General features: G+C 41.7%; 1 protein-coding gene across 11 annotated transcripts in view; it reads right to left on the bottom strand.

Moving 5' to 3' along the window:
* AAK1 (AP2 associated kinase 1) overlaps positions 1-27,599 on the bottom strand; it is a 167,855-nt gene that overhangs the window by 81,212 nt on the left and 59,044 nt on the right. For all 11 annotated transcript variants that reach the window (XR_009566223.1, XM_030877454.2, XM_060309532.1 and 8 more), the window contains exon 3: positions 14,410-14,528. Coding sequence is in view for 10 of the 11 variants with exons in the window: in XM_030877454.2 (XP_030733314.2) it covers positions 14,410-14,528 (119 nt within the window). In the remaining variant the exon portion in view is untranslated. The remainder of the gene's footprint in view (positions 1-14,409; positions 14,529-27,599) is intronic.

Raw genomic sequence — 27,599 nt, 5'->3', positions numbered from 1 at the left:
TGTGTCAGGACCCATTTAGACACTGGAAGTTGCCTCATCCCTCAGTCTGGTATTTCAACATCCATAGAGGCAAATCTTTGTAATGATGATGTTCAAAATCTAAGGTCATTAGTGAGCAAAAACCAAGCAAGTTGGGCAACGGGATTTATGCACAAAGTAAGGTTTTATTTTATTTTTTTAATACATTTATTTATTTATTTTTGGCTGCATTTGGCTTTGTTGCTGCGCGCAGGCTTTCTCTAGTTGGGGCGAGCAGGGGCTACTCTTCGTTGCGGTGCACGGGCTTCTCATTGTGGTGGCTTCTCTTGTTGCAGAGCACGGGCTCTAGGCGCGCGGGCTTCAGTAGTTGTAGCACGCGGGCTCAGTAGTTGCAGCACGTGGGCCCTAGAGTACGTGGGCTCAGTAGTTGTGGCATGCGGGCTCAGTAGTTGTGGCGCATGGGCTCAGTTGCTCCACGGCAGGTGGGATCTTCCCAGACCAGGCCTCGAACCCGTGTCCCCTGCATTGCCAGGCGGATTCTCAACCACTGCGTCACCAGGGAAGTCCCAAGGTTTTATTTTTTAACTAGTTTTAATAAATTGTTTTTCTTTGTTTAATAAAAGAAATGGGAGGACGGAGGTGGGAAACGTGGTTCTGTAAGAGTCAGCACACAAATGCGGCAACTTGAGCCACCACCACACTAACTGGAGACTCAGTGTTCAAAGTGATACGGTCTCTTTTAATCTCAAAGTACATACCCAAACAAGAGGAAGCCTCACAGTATCAAACCAACACACCTGAACTCTGAGTATCCAAGTTAAAACTCCTTAGAACTTTCCTCTGAGTGAAGGATTAAGAATGACTATTGCCTCAGAAAGGCAGACCAAAGGTAAAGACGTGATTGCTTCTACTGGCGACTGGGAAGTCGCTGGACATCTAGGCAAGAACAGTTTTGTAAAAGGAATAAAGTGAAGTAAGAACGGAGCTGGACTTGCGAAGAATGGGAGTGGAATACGCAGAGCCAGTGGCTACGGGAGATTCTTTCAGGACATTTTGAGCTTAAAAGCGGAGAAGCACTGAGGGAAAGAAGTTTTAGGATGGGAGAGGATTGAGCACTGGAGAGTGAAAGGAGCCAGGGCAAAAAGGTGCTTTAAGATACAGGAGAGGATGAGGATAACTGAGCGAACAAAGTCCTGCAGGTAGAAAAGGGAAGGAATTAGGAGCACTGTTAAAGGGACTGATCTTTCAAAGACATTTCTTTCCTGGCAAGCAGGAAGGAAATAAGGATGGTCATGCATATTGGTTTAAGGCTGGGGGAAAAAAAAAGGGAATTTGAGGAAGTTCAGATCTATTGTTCTGTTTTTGGTAGAGTACAAGATCATCTTCAAAGTGTTAGGGAATGAGAAAGAAGCTTGATGAGAGAAATAAAAGGCTTAGAGCAACTGTTTTGGATAACAGACAAGGGAGATGATGAGGCAGAAAAGCAGCCTCTAGAATTCAAGTTTCTCTAAACAGAAAGTGATTTCAGGGCTCATGTTTTAGAGGACTATCCTTCTGCTTTTCAGTCTTATCAGCTCTTCTAGAATTTGTTTCCATTTACACAGTCCTAGAAGTAGAAAGAAGTGGAGAGAATTTCTTTGAAACCAAAATGCAGCAGCAGATCATGTCCTCCAAATGTCCACAAGAAGGAATGAAAGACTAATGTTTCTACATTTAGCTGTTTGAAAAAGAATCAGCAATGTTGCCTCTGAGTTTGTCTCATCCCAAGAGGAATAAATAAGAATCTGGAAGGAAAATAAGAAGCAACTGATAGAGCCAAGAGGAGGTCAAGAGCTATTAGAGGACCCAAACTGGATAATTGACATCTGCAGATGGCATCCTAGAACACTCTGCCAAGATGCTGGCTGATCAGTCCACACCCAAATTCCTGTTCATTGTGTCTTCCGCAGAGATCCTGAGATATGTCCAAGCAGAAAAGACCGCCTCTTTGGAGGGAGACGATGGCATTTTACTTTTAACAACTTGACGACACAGCGACGTCTCTGATTTTAGGATGCCACTGGTTTAGAACTGATAGAGAAGATCTGTTTGAATGGCTGTGAAATGTAGAAAAGGTCAAGAGAAAATCTTACTACAAGCTGAGATAGACTCACATTCACGGGCAGTGTGACAGCACTTCTCAACAGCAACATACCAAAGGATGTCCAAGCTTTCCCTGGCTTTAGTTAAAAGACCAGCCCCAGGCTTACAGAACAGAATGAATGGACGTAGAGGTCTGGGATGGAACCCGCATGGAGGCACCTCAGTTACTACCGGTTTACTCAGGAAAAGGCAGGATATAAGGAAGATGCTCTGATGCCCTCGGCTACAAGTATTATTTGGAGAATTGAGATAAAAGTCTACATGATGAGTATAAGTCAAACTCTGATTTTCAGGGGAGTGGGGAATGTTCAGTTAAACTATGGATTAGATCAGTTTATATTACATTAAATCATGGAAGCAGTGATAAGTCTAAAGACTTGTATTGTCATTTTAGACTTTATTTTAAAATTAACATTAAACCACATGGATAAACATGTTATTAGAAGACCTGCTTTACTGAATAGATATTTAAAGTGTTTGTAGTTAGCTTATTAACTTTCATAGTCAAATGCTTGAAGTGATGAAAAACTTTTTTCACAAACACATACAAAAAGTACCATTTGAAAATGAGGCCTTCTACCCAGATCCTACAGATGACCACACATTTCAAGTTTATCTGTGGTCCGAATTAATGGTGCTTGTAGCAAAAACAGTATTCTATCCCGAGCTTCAAAATTCCTGCAGCAGGAAATTCCTACCTAAGAATCTTAAAGCCTTATAAGAAAGCAGAGGACTCAATTCCTAAGTACATCTATAAAAGCCTTTATATTTATGTTCAAGAAAACAAAGAAGATAGCGTTCTAAGTAGCACATCAATAATGTCACTCACCTTAAAATAGTAAAATGAGTTATAGTATGAACTAATTTTCTTATATGTCTTTTGCTCAGGTCACCCTTCCTTGGAATGTCAGCATGACAAATTCCTGATGCTGACAGTGTCTGCATTTGCATACAGTAAGCTTCCAAAGAGGTATATTTACCTGTTTTGACCCTCCGAATAGTCGATGGTTTCTGAGTTTATGACTCGGCACTATTGTTGCCAACTTCTAGAATCACACTACGATTCCACAGACACTTTTACCCAAAGTGCAGCTTCTTATTAACTTAAGGATGAAGGAAAGCAGTTCTAAGGCCTGGAATTAGTTTCTCTCTCCCAAAGTTGCTTTGTAAAAGTCTTTGGCCTTACTATTCCCCACCTGCCTTCTCTAAAATTGCCTAAATTTTAGGAAAATTTCCTTTGTAACTCTAAATTTCCTTTGTAACTCTCCTTTATAAGTCTACATTTCCTTTGTAACTCTTTATAATTCACAAACAAACAAAAACGATATCAAGTCCAGTGCAGTAGTGAAGAGAAACGCTTTGAGATCTGGACTGGCCCTGGAGTTCTACCGAAGGCAACATATCTGGGGCCCTTATGGGTTTCTATTACATAAGTCCCAGATATAATCCTGCCTACAATCACATTTATTCTCCCTTTTCCAAGTCTTACTCATTAATTAATCCTCTACTTACTGAATAGATCTTTAAAGTCATTTAGAGTCTGATTCTAGAGGCATGTTGCTCAAACTTTAATAAGCATTGAATCACCTAGGGATTCTGTTTACAAACAGATTCTAATCTAGTAGCTCTGGGATAGAGCCTGGGGTACTCCTGGGCAGTGGCAGTTAACGTACCAAAGATTTAGAGGAGTGCTACTCAAAATGTGTTCCACAAACATTTTCTAGGTAGAAGCCAGTCCACAAGGAAATAAGGAGCTCACTCCGGGACGCAAATCAATCAGGTCACTAAGATGACTTTTTCCTTTTCCTAGTGAGACTTTACCTATGAGGGAAGCAGTTCATTGACTTACATTCTGGCACAAGATCTTTAGTGTAGCACCTGTACATTTATGGCCAATTGATTTTTGACAAGGGTGCCAAGACAACTGAATGAGGAAGAGAAGAGTCTTCTCAAAAAATGGTGCTGGGACAACTGGATATCTACATGCAAAAGAATGAAGTTGGATTCCTACCTCACATCACAAACTGAAATTAACCTAAAATGGAACCGAGCAGAACCCTGTAGGCCCCACCAACTACAAAACTGAGCAGTTAATGAGTAGGACAACAGAGTCATAGAGTCAGTGTCTGATGCACATTCCTGAGTTGTTTACAGATACTACAACTGCCACCAGAGGAACAAAGCTAACTGCATGATAACCAGGCTGTAGCCATGACACAAGCTGTACCACCTTGAGCAGTACTGAATCTGTGGCTAGCACACTTCCGAGAACTGGCCTCAAAGAGAATGGGATTAACATTACTGCTCATAATAATCTATATCTCTGTGGGCATCAAAATAATTGTAGTTTGTTCTGCCTGTAATATGTAAGTGGCCAACTAAAATTGTCAGCAAAGCGATGCTGCAGACCCATGTTGACATCTTCCACTCTGAGAATACGGCACCCTATGTCAGCATGAAGAAGTTACAGAAGATAGACCTTCACCCCTAATCCCACAGAAATGGAATGATGTTAGACAGTGGGGATTTGAAAGCAGCTCTTTTGCCCCTTTCCTGTTTGTCCATTTCTGTTCCCCTCCAACCTTGAAAGAACCTAATTAACCTGTTGATTCTTTTCCTAGATAAAAAGAAGTAAGAATGAAGAATTAAGAATGACCAGCTCTTTACCCCCAACAGTCCCCTTAGCAATCCTGCAGGCAGATCATACGGGCAAGATAACATCTGAAGAGAGAGTCAGCCAGCCTGCATGCAATGGAGAATGATGCAGAACCCAACCTCCTGCCTCGATGATTCACTGAGATTCTTCCCCTCACCATTTTCTCTTTAAAAACCCTCATGGGGACTTCCCTGGTGGCGCAGTGGTTAAGAATCCACCTGCCAGTGCAGGGGACACGGGTTCGAGCCCTGGACCGGGAAGATCCCACATGCTGCGGAGCAACTAAGCCCACGTGCCACAACTTCTGAGCCTGTGCTCTAGAGTCCGCGAGCCACAACTACTGAGCCTGCGTGCTGCAACTACTGAAGCCCATGTGCCTAGAGCCCATGCTCCGGAACAAAAGAAGCCACCGCAATGAGAAGCCCATGCACCGCAATGAAGAGTAGCCCCCGCTCACTGCAACAAGAGAAAGCCCGCGCTCAGCGACAAAGACCCAACGCAGCCAAAAAAAAAAAAAAAACTGCCATGACTGAGCAGAATCTTCGGAGTTGCCCTCGGGACATGAGTCCACCTTCCCCCCAGATTGCTGGCTTTTTCTGATTAAAGCACCTTCCCTTTCTATTGACACTTGCCTCTTGATTATTGGCTTTTGAGCAGTGAGCAGCTGAACTTGAGTTCAGTAACAAAAATGGACCACAAATCTAAAAACTCCTCAAAGAAAATACATATGCAAATCTTCATGATGTTGGATTAGGCAATGGTTCTTAGATATGACACCTAAAGCACAAGCAGTCAAAGAAAAAATAAACTTCACTTCATCAAAATTAAAAACTTCTGTGCTTCAAAGGACACTATCAAGAAAGTGAAAAGAAACTGCAAAGAATGATCTGCAAATCATACATCTGATAAGAATCCAGTATCCATGGGAATTCCCTGGAGGTCCAGTGGTTAGGATTCCGTGCTTCCACTGCAGGGGGCATGGGTTCGATCCCTGGTCAGGGAACCAAAATCCCACAAGCCACGTGGCACGGCCAAAAAAAAGAATCCAATGTCCAGTCTATATAAAGAACTCTTAAAACTCAACAATAAAAAGACAACCCAATGTAAAAATTGGTAAAGGATCAGAATAGACATTTTTCCAAAGAGCATATGATAAACACATCGAAAGATGCTCAACACCATTAATCACCAGGAAAATGCAAATCAAAACCATAATGAGATTATCACTTCATAACCACTGGAATGGCCATAATCAAAAAAAGAAACAATAAAAAACGTCAGCAAGTATACAGAGATTGGAATCTTCATACACTGCTGGTAGGAATGTAAATAGTGCAGCTTCTATAGAAAATAGTTCGGCATTTTCTCAAAAAGTAGTTACCATCTTACCTTGCAATTTCACCCCTAAATATATATCCAAGAGAAATGAAACATTATGTTCACAAAAGTTTGTACACAGATATCTATAACAGCATTATTCATAATAGCCAAAGAGTGAAAAAAAACCCCCAAATGTCCATGAGGATAAACAAAATGCAGTATATCCAGACAATGGAACATTATGCAGCCATGAAAAGGAGTAAGTACTCATACATGCTACAACATGGATAAACCTCGAAAATATTATGCTAAGTGAAAGATGTCAGACACAAGAGCTTACTGTATGAGCCCATTTATAAGAAATGTCCAGAATAGGCAACAGAAAGCAGATTAATGGTTGCCAGGGACTGGGGCAAGGGAGAAGGGGGAGTGACTGCTAATGGGTGTGAGGTTTCATTTTGGGGTGATGAAAGAAATATTCTGGAATTTGATAAATGATGATGGGTGGATGACCTTGTGAATAAAAAAATCACTGAATTATGTTTAAATTATATTTACATTTAAAAGGATGAATCTTATCTCAATTTATGAAGAAAAGTAGTATGACAAGCTGGGGGAAAAATAACATAAACAAACACACAAGGGGGAAAAAGAAAAAGAAAACAAGATCCTTTGAGTAGCATTGATCTAGAGCAGCCAGGGAGCCCATGTGTGAGTCCCTGCTATAGCCTTTTGACAAGAAGTTTGCTTAGATTAATGTCATTTCCTTGGGCCCTCAGCCCATCTGCAGGCAGCGCTTTCTGTTGATCTCCTTTACATCCAGCTAAAAACTTCCACCTACTGATTCTAGACTGCCCTCTTCAGAAAAAAATAAGCCTAGTCTATTTTTTCACTTTCCAAACAACTGAAATATTATTATTTAGACTCTAAGTTCTTTCTTCTCTGGGTTAAACATACCCACTTTCTTTGACATGGTTTTTAGTCACACCACCATTTTGGTTGCTCCCACGTTTAAACGCTTTGCTTTGTCGATGTCCTTTTTGTAAGAATGGCCCCAGAAAATGAATGAAATACTCTAGGCCTGGTCTGATTCCTGCAAAGTAGATCAGCACTATCACCTTCTATTAATTCAGCTAAAAATTACATTCTTTTTTCTTTTGGCAGCCACATCATACTACACACTCATATCAAGTTAACTGACCACTAAAATGCTTAAGTCTTTTTCTATTTGTGCTGCTTTTAATCTCTACCTTCCCAGAACTGTGCTTGTAAAGTTGATTAGAAGAAAATAAAAATCCACGCATGTGACCTTACCTTGCTATTTCATCTCATCAGAATCAGTCCATTGCTCTAATTTTAAGGATCATTTTGGATCCTGATTTTATCATCCAATGTAGTTGTTATATCTTCCAGCTTTATATTAGGCACATAAGAGATAAATGTGTCTTCTGTTTCTTTAAGCAAGTTGCTTATTAAATGTAAAATAACATAAAGTTAACAGTAAGCGGCAGTGCTTTTTTCTTAGAACGTTCCCTCGAAATTAATAGCAAATCATTGATCAGAAACCATTATAAACAGTAGCAATTACACCTAGCATCCAGCCTAGACTCTCCATCTTGCTCACAGATCTCTGGTGAGTGCCCTTACCCAAATGATACAGTCCATAGTCACTGGATCTACAGTCCACAGTCACTGGATCTATGGCGCTTCCCTGAGCTCCCTATCCACAAAACTGCCCAAGAGAGGACATGATGTTGATAGAACATGGCTTGTTCCTACTCAACCTGAAGTCTCTTTGGATCCCTGCTCACTCAACTAAGTGACTATAAAACAGCTTAAAATTTAATTAAAAAAATAAGTAACATATTAACATTCGAAAAGCAAAACATAGTAGACAAGTATTTTCAACTCCAGTCCTCATCCCCTATAGGGAACCCTCCCTCTTTCTTCCCCTTCTGCCTTTCCTCTTTCTCTCTCTCATCCTGCCAATGCTTTTTCAAGCAAATTCAAATAATATGTATTATATACACATAACTCTTACAACCTCTGAGAGGTAGGGCTGGGGTTATGGCCTCTATTTGACAGAAGTCTGAGCCTAGCACGGGTTAAAAACATTGCATAGGGACTTCTGATTAAAAATAGTAGCAAATTGTTTTTAAAAAGTAAGTCGAGGGCTTCCCTGGTGGCGCAGTGGTTGAGAGTCCGCCTGCTGATGCAGGGAACACGGGTTCGTGCCCCGGTCTGGGAAGATCCCACATGCCGCGGAGTGGCTGGGCCCGTGAGCCATGGCCGCTGAGCCTGTGCGTCCGGAGCCTGTGCTCCGCAACAGGAGAAGCCACAACAGTGAGAGGCCCGCGTACCGCAAAAAAAAAAAAAAAAAAAAGTAAGTTGAATACATGCATTTATCTCTGCTTCCTTCAAAAGCCTTACTAAATGATGTAAAGTGTTTATTTTTTAAAAGGCATAAACAGAAAACTTCTGCTTCCGGGAAGATGAAATAGATGTACTTTTCCCTATTCCTCCTGCTAAATACACCTGAATATTTTGTACATTATACATAAGAGAGACATAATAATGAGTATCTGAAATGTGAGTAGAAGAAGGCAGACTGGCTAGGAACTTTGGGACCCAAGGAACAACATGGTGGTGAGCTGTCTGGGTTTTCTTTTTGCCTCACGTTTCCCAGACCGAAAACTGAAGAAGCCAGCAAACTGAAACAACCAATGGGTGCAGACAAAAACACAAAAAAGCCCAACGAAAGCCTGCTCTCTCCAGTCAGACCCAGAAAAGGGGCAACCCAGTAAGACAGAACCCATAGAAAATAACTGCTCTATTCCAGCCAAAAACCACAGAAAAAACCTGCAGCTCCACCCCAGTCACGGCAGCAAAGGCCAAGTGGAGAGCCTAGACTTCCATTCTCATGAGTCTGCAACAAATCACTCCAACCTACACTTCAGGGTGGGGAACGTCAGAGACGGCTGAGTAGGGAGTCAAGACCTTCATCTCTGAGGTGCCGTGAGAGGAGGTCAAGTGGAGAGTCAAGACTTCCACAACCACCAAGTGGTAACAAGGCCAACTCCCACCACCATGGTGTCAACTGAAGCCACGTGGGGAGCAGTAGCAATGCACTCCTACTTCCCAGCCAGGGAAGGATCAGTGGAAGCCTAACGGGAAACTGGAATTTTCACCCCAATCCAGTAATAATGAGAAGGTGAACTTTCACCTTCTGGGGTAAAAACAGAGGCCCTATGGAAACCTGAACTTCTATCCCCACCTAGTAGTAACAAGAGGGCATTCCCCAAACCCATCAATCCCCTGCCAGAGCAGAAAACAGTTAAAACAGAAGGTTTACATAAGATCCAGAATCTATAACACAATATGAAAGTGTTGATATAGTTCATCAGACCAAGAACTAGGAAGAACTCAAACTACATGGAAAAAACCCCAGCAATCGATAGATGCCAAAATGAAGATGACGAAAAAGACAGAATCATCCAGCTATGATTTTAAAGCAGTCGTGACAAAAAATGCTTAAACCAGCAATTACGGTGATGCTTGAAATAAATGAACAAATAGAAAGCCTCAGCAAAGAAACAGGAAGTGTCATCAAAAACCCAGAAAACCTAAAGAAGAACCAAATGGAAATTTTTGAACTGAAAATACAATAACGGAAGTAAAAAGTACAATGGATGGGCTCATCAGCAGAATGGAAGGGACAAAGGAAAGAACCAGTGAACTGAAAGATAAAACAATAGGAATTACCCAGTATGAACCAAAGATAGCAAATAGGTTAAAGGGGAAAAAAAAGGACAAAATTAATATGCATAAGTCCATACTGATATAAATAAATGATTGAATAAATAAGTAAGTGAGGGAGAAGTGCAATCACGTTGGAGAAGGAAGTTAAAGGCAAACAGATCAGAAAGGAAAAAATAAAACTGCCTCTATTTGCAGATGACATGGTGGTCTATATAGAACATCCTAAAGAATTGAGAAAAAAATTCCCAGAACTAGTAAACAAGGTCAGCAAGGTTATAAGATACAAAATAAACACAGAAAAATCAAGTGATTTTCTACATCCCAGCAATAAAAGTATGCGCACCAAAATTAATTACCCAATACCATTTATAATCACTCAAAACAAAAACAAAAACCTAGATATAAATCTAAGAACATGTACAAGGCCATTATGCTGAAAACTACACAATGCTGATGAAAGAAATCAAAGATGTAAATAAATGCAGAGAGGTGCCATGTTCATTTATTGGAAGACTAAACAGAGAAAAGAGGCCATTTCTCCCCAAACTGATATAACAGTTTAATGAAATTCCTACCAAAATTATAGCAAGACATTCTGTAGATATAGATAAGTTTATTCTAAAATTTATATGAAAAGACAAAAGAACTAGAATAGTTAAAAAAACAATTTTGGGAGAAAAAGAAGTAGGAGGAATCAGCCTGATTTCAAGACATTATAAAGCTACAGTAATCAAGGCTGTGTGGTGTTGGCAGAGGGATAGACACATAGATTAATGGGACAGAACAGAGAATAGAGAAAGGTCTGGAGATCAACCGTCACAAATAGGCCCAACTGATTTTTGACAAAAGAGGAAAGGTAGCCTTTTCAACAAATGGACACCCACAAGAAACAAAATGTTCTTCAACCGAAGTCTCATGCCTTATATAAAGTTAACTCAAAATGGGTCACAGACTTAAATGCAAAATGTAAAACTTATAGAAAAAAAAATAAGAGAAAATCTTTGGAATTGAGAGCTAGGCAAAGAGTTCTTAGAAATGACACCAAAAATACAACTGACAAAAGGAAAAACTAATAAACTGGATTTCATCAAAATCCAAAACAAAACAAAACAAGACCAACAAGAAGGTCTTAGAAATTAACCTGATATATAAAAAATTCAACAGGATGGTTGACTATAAAGCTGAGAAAATCTGCTGGAATGTAGAGGGAAAAGACAAAGACATGAAAAAAAAAAGAGGAAGAAAACAAAAAATTAGAAAATCAGTTCAGGATAACTAACATCCAAATACTGATAGTGAAGGAAGACAGAAAAGGAAATCATCAAATGAGACAAACTAAAATTCCCCCACATAAGGATTCGAGTTTCTAGATTAAATGAGACCACCAAACAACTAAAATAAATAAGAAATGCACACACCAAGGTATATATCATCAACAAATTTCATAACACTGTAAACAAAGAAGAATTTATAAACTTCTGGGGAGAAAAAATGGGTCGCAGCCAAAGGACCAGGTATTAGAATGACTTCGGACTTCCCAAAGCTCAACAATGAAAGCTAAAATATAGTACAGCAATGCTTTCACGTATCTAATGAACTGATTTCCAATCCAGAATTTTATATGCAAACTATCACATGTGTGAATGTAAAACGAAGACATTTCCAGACCTGCAAGTTCTCCAAAATTTACCTACCGCACATCAGGAAGCTCCTGGAGGACAAGTTCCACCAAAAGGAGAAAGCAGAGCAAAAAGAGGAGTCAACAAATCTAACGAGAAAGAAGCAAAGAGAATAGCTAGAAAATTCCACGATAAGAAGTAAATGAGGCCTAGAGAGCAACCAACCTATATTCCCTCAAGTCCAAAGACTGAGAGAGATTTCTTCAAGAAGATAAAACAGACAGAACACTAACTGTGTTCAAAAGTATTTTTAAAATGATTTAAACAACTTGGGGAGAGTTTGAAATTAAGTTGCACAAAAGTACACAGAAAACTAAGATTTAAAAAACCTAAAAGACAAGATGATTATTAATTCCAGTGAAAAGAGAATTATGTAAGAGAGGAATAGTAATCAGAGTCCACTTAGAAGATTTAGCAAAAATAACGTTTTCTTACATAATAATGTAAAAACTAATACTAATATAACTAACATACTGCCAAACATACTGCTACTGTGGCAGAATGAGAGATGAGAATAATGCAAGTATTTAGAGTGAAGGGCAGGCAGGAGATGAAAGAGAGTTAACTTTTTACCTTCCATAGTATGTAACACCTAAAATGGAGGGGGGAAAAAGAATTAGCAATATCAGCCTGCTATTTAGAAATGTATCAAATGAATCCACTAAAAGTGGTGGCCTCTGGGACCTTGCAGTGGCATAGGAGCCCCCCTCAGGGAATTGCTTGATGTTTTTTTTACAATAAGCTTAGTTCAACTATTTGGGTATTTAAGTTTTGAAAAAATAAGTTAAAAAACAAAACTCTCGCAGCTAATACATGGCTGGGCCAGAACTTGAATCATGTAATTTAATTCCTAATCAGGTCCATTACTTTGTGAGCTCCAAAGGGGCCCGCATCTTCTTAGCTCCTTTACTCTAGCACCTGCCCAGCACAAAGAAAGCCCTCCAAAAATGTTTCTGAATGAGTGGGAGAAAGTTAAAGAGTGGGATTACTCTTCTAACACCAGAAAATGAATGAGAAATGCATTCCAGGCAGAGGAAAGAGCAGAAGCAAAGAGAGCAAATGGAGTGCGAGAGCTGAGCAAGGAAGAGGCAAGGTGGGAGGAGAAGGAGGAATAGCATCCCGAAAACACTGGGTGGAGGAAGGGAAATACAGTGAGCACAGCTGTTTGCAGCTGAGTGGCAGGGGAGAGGGAGGACGTTGGTGCCTTGCAGACAGTTCCACGTGGCCCTGGCTGTATGTATATAAGCCTTGGGGGTTTTTTGTCTGTTTTGCAATGATGACAGCAACACTTATTTCTACCAACAGTTCCTTCCCAAATAGTTGCAGCCTTCTGGAATCTACATAGTACCAGGCTCTCTAAAATCCTAAGTTGTACAACTTGTTACTCTAAGTAGCCACTGAAAGGGCAACCCCACCAGGGTAAGCAAAGCCTGATGGAATCCCTACAATGCCACCCTCACCATTTTTTGGGCCTCTCTCTACTCTTAGCAGGAGCACTGGGAAAGGGGGGTGGGGAGGGGGATGAATTGGGAGATTGGGATTGACATATATATATGCTAATATGTATAAAACAGATAACTCATAAGAACCTACTGTATAAATAAATAAAATTAAATTTAAAAAAAACCAAGAGTATTAAAATGTAGGGCACAAAGGAGTCATCACCTCTAGGTGAACATCTGCATCTGCTATGACCATTTCACACATTCATTTCATCCAAAGTTTAAGTATTTACTTTATGTCAGGTAGTGTACTGGAATACAAAGTTTCTGATTTTAAATAACTTACTTTCTAAAGGCAGCATCACTTATAAAGTAACAAGGTAAGCAATACAATTGGCATAAAGAAAAGTACTGTGGAAACACAAAGACTATCCAAATTTCTTAAATGTATAATGTCAAACAGAAGTGAAAGAAAGAGACAACTCCAACAAATTCCCATATACCCATCACCCTGCTTATACAGTAATCAATTCATCGCCAATCTTGTTTCTCTTCTAAATCCACTTGTTTAATTTCAAGAAATCATATTATTTCATCCACAAATATTTCATCATATATCTAACAAATAGGGTCTCTTTCTTTAAACACAATATGAACCTAAATCTTGAAAACTTATTAAGTTTTTAAGATGTGAGATATAATTAATATATAATAAAATGCACAGATCTTAAGGTGTCCACCTGAGTTCAGACAATGGTGTAGCCATAACCACTACCTAAAACAAGATACAGAACAATTTCCATGGCCTAGGAAGTGCCCACATACCCCCTTCTAGTGAATTTTCCACACCCAGATGACCACTTTCTGATCTCTATTACCACAGATCACTTTTGCTTGTTCTTAGACTTTTATAAATGGGATCACAGAGTATTGTATGAGTAAGCAGTTTCTAGGCAAAAAAAAAAAAAAAAAAAGGGAAAAGCATTCCGGGGGAAAGAACTACATTTACGTAATATAAAGGTATGAAAGGATATGTTCACGGAATGCTGAAGGGCTTGAGAGGGTTGAAAACTAGGACTGGTAGCTGATAGATGATAAGATGGAAAGAGGAGGTTTGTTGGGAAGCTAGGATCTCCATAGTTAATTCTGGGAACGAAGTTGTTAAGTACATTTTTCCCAATGCCTCAAACTATTTCTCTGACTTGAAAATTGGTCGGTTCTCTCACTATGCTCCTTTCTCCTCAACTCTCTAGCTAAGAGTGACCAAGGCAGGAGCAGCGTCCTACACCCCATGGCTGTTCCCTCCCATTTTGTGCAAGGCCTCTCTGCCATCTCAGGGAAGGGAAGAACCCCCCACTGGCTTTCTCATGAGAGGGCACAGTCCCTCTCCCCATTTTAAACAAGCAGTCCCAAGTCTGAGGGGCAGCCTTACCATTATCTGTATTTCTCTCTTGCACACCTGGAGATCATGCTCATTGTTGACAAACATGCGTTTCAAGGCACATTTCATCCCATTGCTTGTCCTCACCAGAAACACGATAGCAAATCCACCTGTGAGAGAAACACACATACAAGCTCTTTTGAGTCATGTTTAAAAAGTCAATCAAATGACCATGGTGGCTGTAGTTTGCTGATGTCACTGTTAATGGTACTGATGTCATCATCAGCTAGGCCTAGGGCTGGCCTGGCATAGAAAGCATTCTTAAGATTCTGGGGACTCAAAGGTATCACATGTGGGATTGGGTAGCAAGTCAGAAAAATTGTTCCTCCAGCTTGCAAGGCAGATGTAGAGAACAAATGTATGGACACCAGCGGGGAAATGGGCGGGGGAGGTGGTGGTGGGATGAATTGGGAGATTGGGATTGACATATATACACTAATATGTATAAAGTAGATAACTAATAAGAACCTGCTGTATAAAAAATAAATAAATAAAATTCAAAAAAAAAGGATATGAGGTCATTTAAGTAAAGAAAGAAAAATTGTTCCTAAACGTCTATCTAAAAAAAAACAGGAAGAACAGTAATTATCTTCCAAAGAAACTACAGATAAACAGATGAATGAATGGATGAAAAAAAAGAACCAACTACATTCCAACTGCTATCCTAGGCACTTTGAGCTCTTGTTTAATTCATACCACAATCCTGTGAGGCTGGGTGATATTTTTTCCCTTAAGACAACAATTACTAGCTGAAGAAAACAGAGGCTCAAAGAGATTAGATCCAACCAAGGACTTCTTTAAAAAAACGTAAGTCCAACACTTAAAGAGAGGCTCGGAAATTATTTCAAGAATTGCTCTATGAATAGTTGGCAATTAATTTCAAGAATCTCCTTCTCTTCCTTTTTTCTCATCCTTCCTCACCCCATCCCCCAACTCAAATCAACAATACACTCTGAGGATTCCTCCTGCCCTCCCTACCTCATGGGCTGTTGAGAAGACACAGACATAGTTAGGAAAGTACTATTCTACACAGCAGATACCAGGCAAGTATGACGATTACTGGGCAGAGTTTTTAATGTCTGCACTAACCCTTCTCTAAAAGACAGTTCATAATTCATTAAAAGAAGTTACTATAACTCCAAAAGAAATTCTTCAGTGCTCTGAATTGGTTATGCCTTAGCGTCCCACAAATTCTTAGAGCTCCTAACCTTGACCTCACTCCCCAAACACTGTAAGAGGCATTCAGTGCCACTGTTAAGAGGGGTTTGGGTAGATAATGTGCAGCAAAGCTATCAAAGTTGAAGGCTTTGGGATAAGCAGCAGTTATATCAGACACTTAGTCCATCTGCCTGCTCACACACCTGCATAATTTAGCTTGAACTATCCTGCGCACTGACCCTGGGTAGTGAAAAAAATTGCTAGGCTATTCTTTGCACGGAGGTGATGTCTAATTGGATGGAGCCGAACACAGAGACAAGTCAGCAGTACAGGAAGTTGAACTGAGGTCATGGCATAGTACTGGGGCAAGCAGCCACGTGCAAAATTGATACAAGGTAATTAGCAGTGATTATAGAGACCTCAGACCTGAGATATAAGACTTGGGTCCCAATCATTCCACTCTAAATCCTCTGAGACCCAGCAGCCCTCCAGTACCTGTCTGTTGATGTTCAAGATATTTCCTGTTGTATCTTTAAAATAACTGTTCTTTTTCAAATTAACTTGAGTCAGATTCTGTACCATGCAACCAAAGACAGCTTTAATCATAAAGCACTGTTGCACGTTTTCATAAAATACACACATAATTCTGTGGTAAAAAAATTGTTTAATGGGCTCAAATGTTCCAAAAGCGCACTTTGATAATGATTTATCAAAGACTGCATGCTTGTATATTTCCTGTCCTTGTGCTCTTCAGTACTCAGATAAACAGTAAAGTTCACCATACAATCTTTCATTTCAGCTGTCATGTCTCTAAGTTTTGTGCCTCAATAACATTTTCTTGTAATACTTTAAAGTCCACTCACACTGCTCAGCTGTCAATTTAACTCTACAATTTTGAGTATTTACTATAGAAGATTTTTTAAATTCTAGCATGCATTGACAAGTAGAGGTCTAATTACACATGCAAAAAAAACCTCCTCAATTCTAAGATGCATATTTTTTACATTTTAATTTTTAGGATATCAGAATTTTCTTATAATAAATATGTACATTTAATGCAGTAGTATTTGTCTTCCTTTCCCCCATGCCAAAAGCCATTAAATTCATGATGTGTCTTAGCAATTAAAATTGGGGAAAATGAAAAAAAATAAAATAAAATTGGGGAAAATGATAGTATAAATTATAAAATTTCTATGTATAGTCATAATTGTTTTGTGAATAATAAAAGAGGGTTTTCATTTTACAGATATTTTGAATTAAAAAAAAAATCACAGAACTACAGACTTTACACCAGTAGTGTTTCGAGAGAGCCTTAGTCCAAGCAGTTTGCTTTATGCGGGGAGGAAACAAGTGAGGCTTAGGATCCCATGGCTAGTTATGGGCAGAACCTGGACCAGTTTCACCGTCCTGATTATCTAAAAAATGTTCTTTCCACTTCACTTATCTTAGTGAAAACTATGCAATACTCATTTAGAGAATAAGGACACACCTGACAGTCCTGCAGAACAAAAGCTGGGAATGACTAGTTCCTGCAGTTCTGTGATGCATGGCACCACTAAAGAATGAGGCAAGTCTTTAGAAGCAGGTTGGTGATGCGGCAACTTGAGATAACTGCCACCAGATGGGAGCAGTCAGCTTTCTTTGCCAGGTAGCAAGATGACCTTTCCAGACCAGACTGAAGAAACGGGTCAGAGGCCTACCACATGATCCAGTCAAGGACAACTGGTTGAGAAGAGCCAGCCCAGATCCTCAAAGCCTATGACCAACATAGATCTAAAGGCAACGCAATGAACCACTATGCTTCACATAGACAGAACCACGTTTTAGGCATCTATGCCTATAAAAGGGCTTATTTGCAGGTGAGAAGCATTTAAATCAGGGTTTCTTGATCATGAGATCAAAAATTGAAGCCTGAAAGGATTTGTCCCTTTAAAGATGTTAACCACTTACACCATGTAGTTGACCAAACAGAGTGTAAATTTAAGGTAGAGGGCACAGAGCACGACTCGAGACACTTCTCCACCACAGGCCCACATCCACCACACAGATCAGGGTAATAAGATTCTCAGCCACAGCTAAAGAGGGTGCGGGGATTACAGAAGGCAGCTATAAGACTTCAAGAGAGGTGCTTACCTTAATGGCTTTTTTGTTTGTTTGTTTTTTCTTTTTATTTGCGGTACGCAGGCCTCTCACTGTTTTGGCCTCTCCCGTTGCGGAGCACAGGCTCCGGATGCGCAGGCTCAGCGGCCATGGCTCATGGGCCTAGCCGCTCTGCAGCATGTGGGATCTTCCCGGACCGGGTCACGAACCCGTGTCCCCTGCATCAGCAGGCGGACTCTCAACCACGGCGCTACCAGGGAAGCCTGAGGTGCTTACCTCAGGTTGAGGTGCATCCCTAGATCTTGATTAAATGGAAAAATCTAAAGCTGAGCTGGGGAGAGGTTGGACAGAGGTAAGAAAAGCTAACATTCAGCAGAGCCTGTGCCAGTCTGCCCACAGGAGCCTGTGCCAATCTCGCTGCCTACTGGCATTGTCTGAAACTAAGATAATCTCCATGATTACACTGAAATCCATTTGTGGGAAAATTCATGAATTTATTGAATCATAAAGGGAAAAAGGATCTGATCCATTATGTGAGGTAAGTGAAAGAGGCAGGATAATTTTGACACAGACACACTTTTACCTATTAACTTTAAATACAGAAATATTTTTTGGGCTTTCCTGGTGGCGCAGTGGTTAAGAATCCACCTGCCAATTCAGGGGACACGGGTTCAAGCCTGCTCCGGGAAGATCTCACATGCTGCGGAGCAACTAAGCCCATGCACCACAACTACTGAGCCTGCGCTCTAGAGCCCACGCGCCACAACTACTGAAGCCCACACGCCTAGAGCCCGTGCTGCACAACAAGAGAAGTCACCGCAATGAGAAGCCCGTGCACCGCAATGAAGAGTAGCCCCTGCTCGCCACAACTAGAGAAAGCCCACGTGCAGCAATGAAGACCCAACGCAGCCAAAAATAAATAAATTAAAAAAAAATTTTTTTTACTTCCACAAAGAAACATGCTTTCTCCCACTTTCCCTAAAATACATAGCACTCTTGGTCTAACTTTCTCCCTCTAATTTTTGATGATGTGGATGGGTACTTACCACTCACTGTGAATTTAGAGATTTTGTCTGCTTGGTTCCCCTTTGTATCTTCGTGCCCTAGAGTAGTGCCTGACACGTAACGAGGCCTCAAAAATGAACTAACTCTCCTCTTAATGTTACTACAGGAAAGGCTGCAGAGACTGGTGGAGACAGTGGCAAACCCAAGCACATGGCCCACGGAAAGGAACAGCTACCGTACAACTCAAGGTAATTACTGCCACATAGGGATACAGACCCCGTTTTATCATCAACACTTGGTATTACTGGTCTTCTTATTTTAGCCATTCTAGTGAGTGTGTAGTGATATTTGTGTTTTTTTTATGTTCCCATATCTATTTTTTTTACATCTTTATTGGAGTATAATTGCTTTACAATGGTGTGCTAGTTTCTGCTTCATAACAAAGTGTATCAGTCACACACACACATATGTTCCCATATCCCTTCCCCCTCGCGTCTCCCTCCCTCCCACCCTCCCTATCTCACCCCTCTAGGTGGTCACAAAGCACCGAGCTGATCTCCCCGTGCTATGCAGCTGCTTCCCACTAGCTATTTTACGTTTGGTAGTGTATATATGTCCATGCCACTCTCTCACTTTGTCACAGCTTACCCTTCCCCCTCCCCATATCCTCAAGTCCATTCTCTAGTAGGTCTGTGTCTTTATTCCTGTCTTACCCCTGGGTTCTGCATGACATTTTTTTTTCTTAGATTCCATATGTATGTGTTAGCATACGGTATTTGTCTTTCTCTTTCTGACTTACTTCACTCTGTATGACAGACTCTAGGTCCATCCACCTCACTACAAATAACTCAATTTCGTTTCTTTTTATGGCTGAGTAATATTCCATTGCATATATGTGCCACATCTTCTTTATCCGTTCATCCGATGATGGACACTTAGGTTGTTTCCATGTCCTGGCTATTGTAAATAGAGCTGCAATGAACATTTTGGTACATGACTCTTTTTGAATTATGGTTTTCTCAGGGTATATGCCCAGTACTGGGACTGCTGGGTCATATGGGTGTTCTACTTGTAGTTTTTTAAGGATCCTCCATACTGTTCTCCATAGTGACTGTACCAATTCACATTCCCACCAGCAGTGCAAGAGTGTTCCCTTTTCTCCACATCCTCTCCAGCATCTATTGTTTATAGATTTTTTGATGATGGCCATTCTGACTGGTGTGAGATGATATCTCATTGTATTTTTTTTTTTTTTTTTTTTTTTTGCGGTATGTGGGCCTCTCACTGTTGTGGCCTCTCCCGTTGAGGAGCACAGGCTCTGGACACGCAGGCCCAGCGGCCATGGCTCACAGGCCCAGCCACTCTGCGGCATGTGGGATCTTCCCAGACTGGGGCACGAACCCATGTCCCCTGCATCGGCAGGCGGACTCTCAACCACTGCACCACCAGGGAAGCCCTCATTGTAGTTTTGACTTGCATTTCTCTAATGATTAATGATGTTGAGCATTCTTTCATGTGTTTGTTGGCAGACTGTATATCTTCTTTGGAGAAATGTCTATTTAGGTCTTCTGCCCATTTTTGGATTGGGTTGTTTTTTTGTTATTGAGCTGCTTGTAAATTTTGGAGATTAATCCTTTGTCAGTTGCTTCATTTGCAAATATTTTCTCCCATTCTGAGGGTTGTCTTTTGGTCTTGTTTATGGTTTCCTTTGCTGTGCAAAAGCTTTGAAGTTTCATTCGGTCCCATTTGTTTATTTTTGCTTTTATTTCCATTTCTCTAGGAGGTGGGTCAAAAAGGATCTTGCTGTGATTTATGTCATAGAGTGTTCTGCCTATGTTTTTCCTCTAAGAGTTTGATAGTTTCTGTCCTTACATTTAGGTCTGTAATCCATTTTGAGCTTATTTTTGTGTATGGTGTTAGGGAGTGTTCTAATCTCATACTTTTACATGTACCTGTCCAGTTTTCCCAGCACCACTTATTGAAGAGGCTGTCCTTTCTCCACTGTACAGTCCTGCTTCCTTTATCAAAGATAAGGTGACCATATGTGTGTGGGTTTATCTCTGGGCTTTCTATCCTGTTCCATTGATCTATATTTCTGTTTTTGTGCCAGTACCATACTGTCTTGATTATTGTAGCTTTGTAGTATAGTCTGAAGTCAGGGAGCCTGATTCCTCCAGGTCCGTTTTTCATTCTCAAGATTGCTTTGGCTATTCGGGGTCTTTTGTGTTTCCATACAAATTGTGAAATTTTTGGTTCTAGGTCTGTGAAAAATACCAGTGGTAGTTTTTAATTGTGGTTTTAATTTGCATTTCCCAATAGATCCTTCATCGTTTAAACTCTTAGGATTACCTGCTTTCCACTTTACTGATAAAAGCCTTTAGTAAGCATAGGATCATGGAGTCACCAATGAAATTACTGAGATAACTTGGACTTCTACCTCTCAAGCAAAGATGACAGAAATGCCTAGTTCTATCCTGGGAGAAAAAGGCAGGTAAGAATTTGTAATACACGGGGCGGGGGGGAGGGTGTTATATAATTTCTAAAATCTCAACTCTGACATCAGCAAGAGATCATGGTCATCAACATCATTATCTTGACTGAAATCTTTTAAACACAACCTCTTCAAGGAGCCTGGCCATAAATATTCAACACTGGCAATGGGGCTTTTGAAGTAAGTGTAGTACCTCTCCTGGCTTAATCTCAAATATGGAATCATGCTAGCTGGTACCAGGCCTTGGGGGCTGTTCTGAATGAATCAAGACACCAGTGACTCCACTTAGCAAGGACGAGTGAGGGATCGGGAGGGAAGGTGATAGGGAAGAGAAGGAAAACACCAAACTGATGATCTGAGCAGTGACACGCACGGAGATGGGAAACAGGGGGGCAGACAATGAGAATGATGAGACCATGAGACAAAGCCCATCCTGGTGCTGAAACAGGGTTTCTGGATTTGCTGCCAAAGAGGTTTTGGTGGATATTTAAAAATCGGGCCTAGAGTCGGGGCACTAAAACCTGCTGCTTGCTTATTTCCTGCAGGTAAAAGGGACTTCATTTCCTATCACAAGCCCCATCTACACCTTTAGGAATGGCTTCCACTTGTGTGCGATAAGAGCAGACAAACTAAAGTGAGGAAACAAAGCGAAGTGAGGAAAACTTCACACTCTGCTCGTGTCCTCCACTTCTCCATCCTACAAATTCTGCATTTCTCTTTCAAAATAAGGTTTACTCTGATGAATGCTGTTTACTTAATGCAGTTTCTCTTGGAATTACTTGAGGAAGAGAAAACTAGAATAAAACAGCCTCCTGAAGCTTAACTAAAGAATCAGAGAGAGAACCCAGTTAAAGTGGGATGTATCCGGGAGATGTAAAAGAAAGGGCAACACTGGACGAGTTGCTGGATCTCTTTGGTGTCCATTTCCTCAACTGCAGAAATTAAGGCAAAATGAGTGGTATTTAAATGAACGGTTTGCTCAGAGACATAGGATTACAGGAGGTGCTGCAGTGGTCCCACGAGGGAAAGTGGCTCCACTTAAGAGTAGTGCTCTGCACACAGCTTCCTTTTATCTGCTTATTATTCATTCTGAAAAAGATGCTAGAAAAAAGGGGGGAAACTCTGCTTTAAAAGAGAAAAAAACCCAAAGAATGTTCTGTAGCCCTATGTAAAAGTATTTTATGAAGAAAAAAGGACTACAGCACTGAAAGTCACGCAGACGGCCCTTACCTACTAGCCTACCACAGACACAAATGTGCGCAGGCAGCCTGGGGGGCGGGGGGAGGCGGGGCCACCACGTCCACTTTACACTGAGACCGTGGAGTATTCCTTTAGAGTCCAACAGATGAGGTTCAAACCCCAGCTCAGGAAAGCCATGATCTCACTGAGGCCCTGTCCTCTCACCTGTCAAGGGCAGCTGAGAGCTACCTCTTAGCTTTGGGGAGGATTAAACGACAGGCAAAGCACCGAGCACATAGGTGGTATGTGATGAATATAGGTTCCCTCCTTACCTCCTCCCCACCAAAGTTCTTTGTATTTGTGTGATAGACATCTGACTTATCATAAAGTTCTAAATCTGGAGTATCTTCTTGAGATAAAGGGCATAAACTCAAATACCTACAGGGGCCAGACAGATCATCTAAGGGAGGGAAACAGTGCAGGTATAACAAAGTGTACAGAGGGAGTCTAATGATGGGAGATCACGGGGAGTGGTGAGACCGTGCAAACCAGAAAGCGCACGCCCAGCTCACGGGGCAGCCGCTCCTCAGTGAAGGCCAGTTGCTGCCATGGAGGAACGTGGGCTGAGGGTTGCCAAGTTTTTTGATTTCCAAGTGAAGCTAGATTTTTAGGAGAAATCTCCCACTTTTTAAATCCCAGCTATAACTTTAGAAAAGCTCTTCACCCCTGTGCAAGTTAAGGAAACCTATTTCCAGGCTTGGACTGAATGAGACAGCCCTGCCTCAACCTTTATGAGAGCCTTGTGAAGTAGCAGGACATGTACGACAATCTCTACTTGACTAGCTGGAAAACTGAGGCATGGAGAAAAGCCCAAGGGGCCTCCCTAGTACCGCCACCTAGAGGCAGGGCCAGGACTGAAAAACAGGCATACCAATTCCTGGCCCTGACCTTGGTCCACTCTCCCATGCTGCCGTCCCTCCCTCCTTCCCTGCAGCGGACCCTACAAGACACCTCCATTATCAGGGAAGGTTAGGGAAAAGACATGGTGAAAGCCAAGGGGCCTGTCCAAAGCTTGGCCTCCCTCAGTGGCCCGGTGAGAGGGAGAACTTGAGTGCACTGTCTGCAGTGTTCGTCAGCTCCCACGGGGAGTAACGACGAAGAGGCTGACAAACATCCATCCACAATTTATTCAAGACAACTTGGCCAGAAGTTTCAGAAGGAACAAAAATGTTCTAAACTCTAGAACAGATGGCAAGGAGCACAGCAAAGATTCTGCAGGAGAAAAGGTCAATTTGAAGCATTTGTCAACACTGATTTCAGTGGGGACTTGGGGTTTGTTTTTTAACATCAATCTCTCCTCACTTGCCTCAAATTAAAAATCACCATGTGCCAACTCTTTCTGGGGAACATGTCAAAGCAGTCCTATCCCCAGGCAGGAAGAACACCCAGATGGGAGATGACTTGAGGTACTCAACTTCCTCTCTCTCCATCGAGAGCTGTGGGCACAGAGTCAGCCACTGGCAAACTCTGGCAGTGATACAGAAACATCAACGGAACCCAATGAAGGCCACAGCCCCGGTTGAACACGGGACAGCTGGCAGGTGGCTCTTCCTTTCTAGGACTGCAACAACTAGGGAACATCTCCAGTTCATCTCCATTCTCTTTTGGCATGAGTCTTTAAAAATAATAATAATAATAATAATAATAGACATTTCCAGAGAAGGCACCTGCCTACCTGGAACAAAGGTTAGCATTTAAGAAATCAAGTTGGCTCACACACACCAGAGGCTTGTGAATTACTGCACATAGAACCAGAGCACATTGGACCTGGCCTGTCATCAGCTGAGACCGACCAGAAGAGGGCCTTTCCCAGAGCCACCGGGCCCACCTTGTCTGAACTGTTTCCATGGGCTTGGCTGTCTAGCAAACGTAGAGAGAAATGATGAGAGACATCAGCAGGGCCATATCCTTTGTTCACTGACATCCCCAGATCACACTGAGCCAACTTTCTCTTCTCTATTATTACAAGCCAGGGTGATCTTATAAAAACAGAAATTGAATATCATTCTCCTGTTTGAAACTCCTCAGTGGCTTCTGGCTCCTTAGAAGGAAACTCCAAATGCTGGCACGGCCTGCAAGGCACCGCATGATAGGATGTGATCTCTCTCTCTCTCCAACCTCATTCTCACCACAGCCTCTCACTGCTCACTCTGTTCCAGCCACAATCGCCTTCTTTCTTCTTGATGTTGCTTGTGCCCCACGCTACCTAAAGATTGCTGTGCAATCTTTTTGCCCTATTCACCTCATTCTTGGCCTGACCAGCTTCTACGAGTCACCCCTCAAGTTTCAGGCTACGTGTTACCCGCCTTGGTTGGGCCTCCCCTGACTGCCCCTGGCCCCCACCCCCTCTTCTGATCAGGTTACATCCTTGTTTCGCACAGCACCCTCCTCTTTTCCTTCGGAATGTAGCAGGAGTATAGTTAAATACTTAGGTAGGTAATTCCTGGTTTGATGCCTTCTTTCCCTGAACCCTGTAAACTGCACAAGGGCAAGGACAACGAATAACTCACTGTGGCTGTGTCATGCAGCACAGTGGCTCCTGCATAAAAGATCCTCAAGTGCTTGCCTAGCACCCTAAGGAAACCAAAAAAAAAAAAAAAAAAAATCCCACATCACACCAAACCAAACCAAACCACACTATATACAGTGCCAGCTTTCCAGAAGGTTAGAATCTAGCATGGGGTAGAAGGGACACTAATTGAAGAGGCAGCCCACCCCCCAGAGAAAAACCCTGAGCGTGTGGCTCAGTACGGCCGAGGGTCGTCTGAGACTAAGTCAAGTAGTACAGCGTACAGCGTACAGTACGCTGTACGCTGGACAGCGTACTGGGGCAACACGCACGAGCTGCATCTTCACGGAAATCTCTGTGCTGTCGCAGAGTGGTACTTGTTCTGCCTGTGACCCCGTCTTTTAAAAAGAACACTTGAGCTGGAAATGAAACCCTCTTCAGTTGAGAAGGAAAAGAAATCAAACTCCCCCTTGCTCGGTGCTGCCTCATCCCTCACGCGAAGAAGCAGAGAGCCTCTCGGGCGTGAACTGTCTCAACCCCACCCTCAGCCCAAGCCACAGGTGCCAGCAATCTTCTAGTAAGTGGTGTGCAAACCAAGACAGCAGCTGGGGTCAGCCAGAGGGCACGACATCCGTGCCCGGGTTCGTCACCGCCCGCCACAGACACTCAAGCTCCGGCTCGAATCATTTCCACCAATGTTTGATGTGTGTTACTGGTCCACAGTCTCCAAAGGAGAACTGGGGTTTTGGCAAAGCCAAAGCTTGGCTGACGGTCTCTCAGGTTCCAAGTGCTAATTCCAGAACATTCCACTTTAACTTCATGCTTCAAAGCGTACTTCATGTTCTGCACTTTGCGCTTTTGTAGTAAGATCAGGTTAACTAGCTCTGTTCCAGAAACAGCATCCTGTTCCGGAAAAAGCATCCTGTTCCAGAAAGAGCGTTTTCTACTGTGGTGATTTGAGCTCAGAAGCCAGGTTAAGCTGTGTCTTCTGTTCTCCTGGGACAGGCACTGACATCAAAGGTACATGATATAAAAGTTTTCAATTCTTTATGTTTCACTAGAACTGATCTCCAGACACATCTGCTTTATCCAGGTCATCCTAATCTGCCTCGACCCTCCTAGTTATGTGGGAGATGAGCCCTCATCCTGGGAAGCAGGGTGATGTTTTCTCAGCTCCCAACAGCTAATCACAGAGCATTCCAACCTAACTTCATGCTAAAGCCTTTCCTCTGAGGTTCAGGATATCTGACTGTACTACCCATCACCGTCATGCACCCACCCCAGGTCGTGGCTCCTTACCCAGTACTTGTGCACCAGTTCACAATCTCCTCTCCACCTCAACTCTCACCATCACCCAAGTTGATTTCCCCAAGTCTTAACAATTCTATCCCCTAAACCTCTCTGGAATCCACACTTCTCTTCCATCCCTGATGCTCCTTCATATACTTCTCTTTTTTTACTGGAACTAAAATAGAATCCTAAGTTTCCATGCCTTGGATCTCTTTCTATTCTAAAATTCATATCTAAAAACTCCTCTTAAAAGCATTCATTAACTTCCCAAAGCCAGAATAAAGACCAAATTCCTTAACACAGCAGTACGTTAAGAACCTTTATATTTTCCCCCATTTTATTGTGAGAAATTTCAAACACATAGCAAAATTGAAAAGACCATACAGCAAACATCCATATACTCACCACCTAGAGTCTACAATTATTAACATTTTACTCCACTTGTTTTATCAAATATTTATCATCCATCTACACAAACATCAACTCATCTTATTTTTGATGCATTTCCAAGTAAGGTGCAGACCTCGGTGCACCTCACCCTAAACACGTCAGCATGCATCTCTTTAACTCGTATTCAGAATTCATGGTTCTTTTGTGGAGGTCGAGTAGAAATAAAATCTAGTTACAGTGAAATGTATAAATCTCAAGTGTATTATTGGGTGAGTTTTGATAAACGCATACACTCGTGTAACCCAAACCCCTATCAAGATATAAAACCTTTCCATAACCCAGAAAGTTCCCTCATACCCCTTTCCAGACAATCCCACTCTCATATCCCCCCTAGAGACAACCTCTGTTTTGATTTTTTAAATCTATTTCTAGTTTTGCCAACTTTAAAACTTCATATAAATGGAACCATACAGTATGTGCTTTTTTGTGTAAGGATCTTTCCCTCATCATAATAGTTTATACTGTGGAGTGTGTCAGTAGTTTGTCACTTTTACTGCTGACCTGTTTATCCTCTCTCTTACAGGTAAGACATTTGGGTTATTTCAAATTTGGAACTATTATGAACAAAGCTCTCTATGCGTTCTTGTACAAGTCTTTTTGTGTTCCATGTTTTTATTTCTCTTGGGTAAATACCTAATACTCAAGAATGTGAGTGCTAGGCCACTGTATAGGTATACGTTTAATTTTACAAGAACCTGCCAGACCTTTTCCCAAAGTGGCTGTATCATTTTACACTCCCACCAACAACATATGCTCTAGACCTTTATTTATATTTATTTATTTATTTATTTATTTATTTATTTATTTATTTTTTGCGGTACACGGGCCTCTCAATGTTGTGACCTCTCCCGTTGCGGAGCACAGGCTCCGGATGCGCAGGCTCAGCCTCAGCGGCCATGGCTCACGGGCCCAGCCGCTCCGCGGCATGTGGGATCCTCC

The sequence above is a fragment of the Globicephala melas genome, chromosome 12, assembly GCF_963455315.2.
Source record: "Globicephala melas chromosome 12, mGloMel1.2, whole genome shotgun sequence".
Lineage (NCBI taxonomy): Eukaryota > Metazoa > Chordata > Mammalia > Artiodactyla > Delphinidae > Globicephala > Globicephala melas.
Note: the sequence above shows the minus strand (reverse complement) of the source record. Positions and strands in the feature narration are given on the sequence as shown.